Below are 8,573 nucleotides of genomic sequence, written 5' to 3'. Positions count from 1 at the left end.
AACTTGCAGGATATTCTGGGAAAGGGAACAGAGGGGAGGGAGCCATCGGCAAAAACAAAGTGCATATTCAGCCTAGGTCAACCCCGCCCCTCTGAGGCGTGATAGGAGACCAGGAAGAGAATTTTCAAGAATCAACAGGGATTTTTCTTTCAGACCTTCATTCCCAGCTCACGTATTCAACGTGGAGTGAGAAACCAGCTGTGCCAGGAAAGAAGGAAAAGGCCACAGAGCCATCATGTCTTCAGTTACAAGTGGTCCCGCTTTCAGTGGAGGGAATGGGGATAGAGAAGTGGGGAAAGACTGACCAAGGAGTCACACAAGTCAAAAGCCACTGAGACAGCGACTGTGGTAGACAAGGCAGAAGGTGTGGGAGACAGGGGAGGGGACAGCGGCTGAGCTGGCATGGGAGGATAGAGGGTCACACTGGTGACCACTCTGTAGCCTACAGAGATATTAAATCATTAAGCGGTGCACCTGGAACTAACAGCAGTGTTGTAAGTTAATTATACTTCAGTTATTTTAAAAAACAGAATGGAGTGCCACATTCTGTCTGGAGATAAGCATGAAGAGATTGCCGTCTGTGTGTGGGTGGGTGAAAAGAAAAGAAAGTGAAAGTCACTCAGTCGTGTCCGACTCTTTGTGACCCCCATGGACTATACAGTCCAAGGAATTCTCCAGGCCAGAATACTGGAGTGGGTAGCTTTTCTTTTCTCCAGGGGATCTTCCCAACCTAGGAATCAAACCTGGGTCTCCTGCATTGCAGACGGATTCTTTATCAACTGAGCTATGAGGGAAGACCAAGGTGGGCGGGTGGGCATTTTCTATAGTTCTGGAGGGCTGGAACAGGAGGGCAGGATGGGTGGGGAACTGTGAGGACACCTCACTCACAGCTACACCAGGACTAGAAAGACTCCGAACTCTATGACCATCTTGGGGGTTCCATCTCCCTGTCTCTGACAGAGCTCAGGCAGGAAGAAGATGGTGGAAAGTGTGTGCAACCAGAGAATCACGACAGATGTCAGGCCGGGTTCAGAAGGAAAGGAAAAGGGCGCGAGGCTCAGACAAGCCATAGCTCTGTTATAAAAAATACCTTTGGGGTGGGTGAGGGAGGGATCAGGCGGGGTCAGGGGTATTCCAGAAGCATCCGTAGGAAAGAGTTGGGGGCGGGAGGAAGGGGGCCTCAGGTTTTGTTGATGCGGAGTTTGAAGGCCACACGCCCCGCGAACTTGTCGCGCTCATCGTCAGTGGCAATGTTGGCAGCATTGATGCGGCACTCCACGTTCACCTCCACGTTGGGGGTCACATTCAGGAACTTGACGGCCACCAGGGGCTGTGTGTAGTTCACCTGGGCCAGAGGAGGAGAGCGAGGCTCCAGGCCTGAGGCAGCTGGGCCTCCAACCCCGCACCCTGCTCCCCTGGAGGAGCCAGCACCCGGCCTCCCGCAGGACTTACGTGAAACTTCTTGCCATAGTAGGGAAAGTACATGAGGTCGATATTGCCGTTTGCAGGGAACATAACGAAGTTGCCGAGATTCTCGGCATCTTCATCTCGCTGTGGGGGACGCAGGAGAGTGGAGGAGAGCATGTTAGGGATGGCGGGAACTCAGCTGACTTCCCTTTGTTCCTCCTTCATCCCGATTGTGCTCTCTCAAATCTGTATCCCTTGAGCTGTGGAGTCTGGTATATTTGCGCTTGCACAGGAGGGGGTATCCTGTCTCCACCATCAGACTGGGAAGTCCTCCAGGGTGCTAAGGAGCCCGAAGCCTTCTACTGCCCTCCCACCCCAAATTCTTACCCCATCCTCAGGAATCGGTTTCTGGAGCGGAGCCAAGAGAGAACAGATCAATGAGTAAGAGCTCAGTAGGAAGCAAGGAGGGGGATGAAGCAAGAGGAGCAGGAAGCTCCTAGAGGGACAGAGGTGGGGGAAGCAGGGCTCCAAGGACAACTTAGTGGTGGCAGGTGGTGCTCACAGACCAGCAGCTACCAGATACCTAAAAAGAACTGAGGGCAGAAGAGACATGAGACTGAGCGCAGAAGACATGGTCAGGGAATAGAGAAGATGGGAGGATCATGGAGAGAAGCCAGAGGCAGGGGCTCGGGTGGAGTCAGGGAGAGGGTGTCTATCCATATAAAAGAGCAGACTTCTGCATCCTAGACAGAAGCATGAGGGGTGGCAGTGCCTTGGAGTTTGAGCCATATTGAAGCCCATGCTTACCCCCTTGTCCCTAGAGTTATGGGGCCTCTGGGAGTAAAGAAGATAGGGAGAGATGAGTGAATGACATGGAAACCATAAAGACAAACAGATGGGGCAAACAGATGGACAAGGCCCGACAAACTCACCTTCCCCACGCAGGTAACATTCATGCTCTGGTTTGCTCCTGCATAGAAGTTGATGACCTGGAGTGAGGAGAGACAGTGGTGAGGGTTAGGAAAAGAAGTTGTCAAAAACAGAAATATCCAGCCCCCCAGCCATGATCTCAGCCTCCAGCAGTCACATCTCTCTTGTTCTCTCAGCCACTCAAACATCTAAAAGTCTCCCGAAGCCCAAGAGCCCCAGTAAAAGAAAGCAACTGCCAGCAGATGGTAGCTCCCTCCTCCATTCTCCCTGGGGACTAAGGATATGAGTACCCGGTTCATCTTGATGAAGACACAGGGCTGTCCAGTGCTGTAACCATAGTGGGTGGGGTCCCCAATGCCAGAGCAGTCACCCAGCTGGGTCCGGTTGAACTGGCAAGCACGTTTTGGGTAGTTTAGAACTCCGTTATCTGGTTGTTCGTAATAGCGACCAGGGCGGCAGACATCATTCTTCTGGGCTTGGATGGAGTCATTGTAAGCTAAGGAGGTGGGCGAGAGAGAGTCACCGACCTCATGTTCTGCTCCCAGGGTACCCAACCCCCTGCCCGAAGTCCTGCATAGCCATCGAGCCCGTACTCACGCTCCAAGAACTTATTGAGTTTCTGAACATGCTGGTCCCAGCTTTCAGTGTCACTGACATTGACAATGACATCGAGGTTCTCAGTCTTAGGGCGAATCATCAAGCCTAGTCAGCAGAGGCAAGAATGAGGGGGTATATGTAAGACAAAGGACCATACAAAGAGGGAAGAAGATGGACATGGGGAACACCAGGGTGAGGGATGACGGGAAGATCTGAGATCGCCTTCCAGGGAGGGAGATCTCCTGTGACCCTCTGCCACCTCTCCAGATCACATAGCTCTCAGCTGTGGGGAATGTGAAGGCGGCCTTTAAGAAGAACTGCCCAGCACGTGGTGACTGGCTCATCAGAACCAAACCTCTAAGAGCTGACAGTTCTCAACCTGCGAGTTCCTTTGGGAGGCTTAGGGGCATCAGAGTAGTGAGCCTGGCTGGTGGGGGAGTCTCATCACTCACCTGGTGTAGCCAATCGGTCCTGGTACTTGGGGGTGTGGTCGGAGACCGTCTGCAGCATCACCCACATGGTGAGGGTGAACATGGCGGTGAGGAAGCCATAGAAGACGAGGTAGAAGAGGAGGATAAAGGCTAAAGAGGAGGAAATAGGGTCAACAGGTTCCAGGTCTCCATCCACGACCTGTCCATGTGCCCCTCCCCCACTCAGAGGTTCTGCTCAGGAAAGGATCCCAGAGCCCCAGGGAGCCTTCCCCTGGGAGCAAAAGGAGACAAGCTGGAAAAAGGCAGTGTGTCTGGCTTCCAGCCATGGCTCCCAGCCCCTTCTGGTCCTACAGCACAGTGAAGCCCAATTTTGTGGAGGACACAAGAAACCTAAACTCTTGTTGCTTGGACAACCCCTTGAATAGGCCACAGTCATTTTGCCACAAATTATATTCTCAACTTGTCAACCTTCATGGCCCTGAAAAGGCATACCATCTGTTACTGCTATATGGGTACTCATGTTTGAAGTTGTCCAGCACGATGACTTTTCAAGCTGGCACTGGCCCCAATTCACCACCAAACTCTCAAACCATCTCTCAGGGTGTGGACCCTCACACTCAAACAGCAAAATCTTCTCTCTCTCTGAGCCCTACAAGAGCTGAACCTTGAGTGGGTCTCCGGCCAAAGCTACAAAGTCTCTCAGAGACAGCTGTCCAGGGCCTTCAACAGTCACCCCACCCCCAGCTCACACTCAGCACTCAGGGCAAAGGCAGGTGTAAAGGAAGACTTTCCACAGCCTTCCAGGCAGAGAGCCTGGTGGACTCTTGGTGGATGTGACAAGTCACTGTCACTCCTCAGCCTAGTGTGAGTACCTGCTGTTTCCATTCCCCCAGATCTCGAGTCCTTCCATCTCAGAAGACACTTCCCCAAGCCTCCCCAGATTTTCCCAAGGACTCAAGGACCCTTCCAGTCCCACGGACTGGACTTCCCATTTCCTGCATAAGGACTGCATCAGACCCACTTCAAGGGCCCCTTGGTGGGGTGGGCTAATGGGAACAGCATTCAGTCAGCGTGGATGAACTGTAAATTGTGCCACACAATGTCTCCTGTGCTTCAACTTCCCAGCTTGAAAATCCCTTTTGGAAGAAATCACCCTTCACTGGCATCTATGCCCAGCACCGGACCCTCAACCAGACACAAGTCCCTCCACATCTCCTGAATATGTGGTCCCACACACCACCTCCAAGGTATGGGTGGGGAAGGTGCCTGGCCATCCAAGGCCTGAGACACAGGGCCCAGATGATGTACACATCTCACCACCAGTGACCACTCCCTCCGCTTGTGACATCTGAGCCCAACACCCAGCCCCGAACACCTCCCAGTGGCACCCTGGCCCCACAGCCCCCCACCCACGAAGCAGTCACAGAAGGCTCCAAAACACGAGGCAGTGGGATCCAGACAACTTCCGCTGTGAAGAACCCTCTCCAACACACACCCCACCTCTCCAAGACCCGCCCCCTCATGAATGTTCCCAGGGTCCAAGGGGTGGGCACGAGCTAAAAATAGACGGGCCTGGCCAGCTAGTGAGAATCAGAGGGAGGGAAGGGGCGCTCTTCTGGAGAAGGGGGGCGACCGTGTGGAGATGACCGGCCCCCGACAGGGAGCGCAAGCGCCGCGGCGAGCACACGCGCGCAGAGCCCGCGACCCCCCGCGCGAGGGGGCTCTGCGGGGGGCGGGAAGGCGGCAGTGACCTACTTTCTCCGCCTCCGCAGCGGCCAGCCAGGGAGATTAGACCGGCGACTCGGCCCCCTCCCAGCCCGGAGCCCGGCAGGGGGGCCGGACGCCGGGAACCCGGGAACAGAGCTGGGGCTGCGCCGGCGGGACCTCGTCCTCCCCGGGCGTCGCCAGGCGGATCCCCCCGCCTCCCGCCCCTCGCACGGCCGGCCCCGCATACCCCAGCTGGTCCCTGTGCGGCCCATGAACTGGTGCGTCCTCGGGTTCCACACGAACTCCTTCCACTCCTCAACCACCTGCCCGCAGCTCTTCTTCTCTTTCTGAATGACCATCTTGACGGCGGGGGGCAAGTCCCGCGCGGGGCGGGGGACTATGGAGAAGCCGGGGTGCGGCGCGCTGAAGCCCCCCTCACGCACCGGAACGCGCGGGGAGCAAAGGCAGCGGGGCCAAGGGAGACCCCCCCCCCTCAGATATGCAGCCGCTGTCAATTCCGGGGCGCAAGGCCACACGCTGCGGGGTGCTGGCGGCGCGGCGTAAGATGAACAGATCCTAGGCACCCCCACTGCAATGAAAAGGGGGGTTGTCCGAGCAGGGGAGGATAAAAAGGCGAAGGAGTGCGAACGCAGCTTCACCCCCTAGACCTCTCAGAAGCAAAACGAAAAGGGATGCAAAAATAGACGGCTGCAAAACCCGAGCGGAGCACGGAAAAATCGGGGTGCCAAGAGGCAGGGAGAGGTGGGGGAGGGGGCCGCCCCGAAATCCGAGATGCAAAGAGGCTGTGGAGAGGAGTCGGGTGACTGTTCAAGGCTCTTCTGACGAGTGGAGACCGCCACACCAAAGGTGGCTCGGCCACGGAGGTGGGGTGGGGACGCGCAGTTGTGGGGACAGGCAGGGATAGGGGTCCCCCGGGCGGAGGCTCCGCTCTTCAGCAGTGCGGGGCTAGCGACAGCGCGCGGTCTTTATACTCCGTGGCTCCGAGGGTGCCCGCCCCCTTCCCCGCCCCCAGAAGCCCCACCTCCTCTCTCTGGCCTGGGCGACCTCATGCATATGCAAATTTGGAGAGGGCTTGGGCCCGCCCCCTGATGCCTCCTCAGGACCAAGACTCTCCCCTACTCCCACCGCAGGTACTGGACGGGATCTGGGTGGGTGGAGAGTATAGAAAGGGTGTCGGGGCAAAATGGAAAGATAACCCCAGAGAGACACAGCAGACAGAGAGAAAAGCAGATATATGCTGAGATAGGGGCCCCAGGCAGAGAGTTAGAAAGAAACTAAGATCCTGGAGACAGGGCAGAATGTGAGACCAACAGAGAAGGAGCCAGAGATCAAGAAAAATAGATCGAAGAGACTAGCCAGGATACTACACTAGCAGGGCTGGAGGTTAGAACATGCCACCAGGAGACCCATAGAGGCCACCACAGGACGGAAATTCCCCTCAAGGGAGATGCTGCCAATGTCCCCAACACCTTCTCCGGTCCCACAGCCTCTTCTCCCAACACCTGGTTCTCACCAAGGCTGGGGGCTTCCCTGCCTTCCCACACCCCTCTGAAGCCCTTCCAACACCACTTTCCCAGCCCCCAGCCCTGCCTTGAGACCCCAGCCCTGGAGCCGCATATGCTTTGGTGTTTTGTCTCCTCCCACCACCCACCCCCTGCCCCACCGCTTTCTGCACTCCCCTCTTCATTTGCCCATTTGTCAACAAACATTTATTGAGTACCTGCTAGAGACCTTGTGCAACCCAGCCCTAGAGAGGTAAAGTTGAGGTTCTCAACGGGGCTTCCACAGTCTGATAGGGAGGTGCAAGGGCCTCTAAAGACCTCCTGTTAAGATTCATTGTCTTTTCATGTCTCTTAAAATCTTGTCACTTTTGCTTGGAGAGATTTTTCTTCTTTTTTCAACTCTTACCTTACACTCTTGGCTCTATTCCCCAACAATTCCTGTTCTAGCATCCTCCCCTTCAAACTTTCCCCCTGCAGGTCAGGGCAGGCTTCATGGACTCAGGATCTGTTCGAACAAGGTGAAGCCGTGTAACTTGCACTGTCTTAATTAGAATGACTCACCTGGTGTCTGGGCTTAGTGAGGATCAAGATCTTTGTGTCTCAGTGCAGAAAGAATTTAGTGAGAAATAAAGTGATAGATAAACGGATTTATTAAAAAAGAAATACACTCCACAGAGTGTGGGCCATCTCAGAGGTGAGAGCCCCAAAATATGGGGTGGCTACGTTTTATGGCATTGCCTTTCTTTGGGATTGGAATGAAAACTGACCTTTTCCAGTCCTGTGGCCACTGCTGAGTTTCCAAATTTGCTGGCATATTGTGTGCAGCACTTTCACAGCATCATCTTTTAGGATTTGAAATAGCTCAGGTGGAATTCCATCACCTCCACTAGCTTTGTTCATGGTGATGCTTCCCAAGGCCTACTTGACTTCGCATTCAAGGATGTCTGGCTCTACGTGAGTGATCAAACCATCATGGTTATCTGGGTCATGAAGATCCTTCTTGTATAGTTGTTCTGTGTATTCTTGCCACCTCTTCTTAATATCTTCTGCTTCTGTTAGGTCCCTACCATTTCTGTCCTTTATTGTCCTCATCTTTGCATGAAATGTTCCCTTGGTATCTCTAATTTTCTTGAAGAGATATCTAGTCTTTCCCATTTATTGTTTTCCTCCATTTCTTTACATTGATCACTGAGGAAGGCCAGAGGAACCAGAGATCAAATTGCCAACATCTGTTGGATCATTGAAAAAGCAAGAGAGTTCCAGAAAAGAACATCTGCTTCTGCTTTATTGACTATGCAAAAGCCTTTGACTGTGTGGATCACAACAAACTAGAAAATTCTTAACCAGATGGGAATATCAGACCATCTGACTTGCCTCCTGAGAAATCTGTATGCAGGTCAAGAAGCAACAGTTAGAACTGGACGTGAAACAACAGACTGGTTCCAAATTGGGAAAGAAGTACATCAAGGCTGTATATTGTCACTCTGCTCATTTAACTTATATGTAGAGTACATCATGCAAAATGCCAGGCTGGATGAAGCACAAGCTGGAATCAAGATTGCTGGGAGAAATATCAGTAACCTCAGATATGCATATGACATGCATATGGCAGAAAGCGAAGAACTAAAGAGCCTTTTGATGACAGTGAAAGAGGAGAGTGAAAAAGCTGGTTTAAAACTCAGCATTCAGAAAACTAAGATCATAGCATCCGGTCCCATCAGTTCAGTTCAGTCGCTCAGTTGTGTCCAACTCTTTGTGACCCCATGGACCGACTGCAACACGCCAGGCTTCCCTGTCCATCACCAACTCCCGGAGTTTACTCAGACATGTCCATCGAGTCAGTGATGCCATCCAACCGTCTCATGCTCTGTCATCCCCTTCTTCTCCTGCCCTCAATCTTTCCCAGCATCAGGGTCTTTTCAAGTGAGTCAGCTGTTCATATCAGGTGGCCAAAGTATTGGAGTTTCAGCTTCAGCAT

At 53.5% G+C, this 8,573-nt stretch overlaps 1 protein-coding gene across 1 annotated transcript; it reads right to left on the bottom strand.

The window, feature by feature from the left end:
* Positions 1-1,131: 1,131 nt before the first annotated feature.
* Positions 1,132-5,441, bottom strand: ATP1B2 (ATPase Na+/K+ transporting subunit beta 2). Its single transcript, NM_174677.2, is given in 7 exon segments — positions 1,132-1,345; positions 1,453-1,551; positions 2,340-2,396; positions 2,628-2,833; positions 2,935-3,039; positions 3,387-3,515; positions 5,320-5,441. Coding segments are annotated over 7 exon segments (873 nt in total). The 5' UTR covers positions 5,432-5,441; the 3' UTR covers positions 1,132-1,180.
* Positions 5,442-8,573: the final 3,132 nt, after the last annotated feature.

The sequence above is a fragment of the Bos taurus genome, chromosome 19, assembly GCF_002263795.3.
Source record: "Bos taurus isolate L1 Dominette 01449 registration number 42190680 breed Hereford chromosome 19, ARS-UCD2.0, whole genome shotgun sequence".
Lineage (NCBI taxonomy): Eukaryota > Metazoa > Chordata > Mammalia > Artiodactyla > Bovidae > Bos > Bos taurus.
The sequence above is the reverse complement of the archived record's forward strand: the minus strand, read 5'-3'. Positions and strand labels throughout refer to the sequence as shown.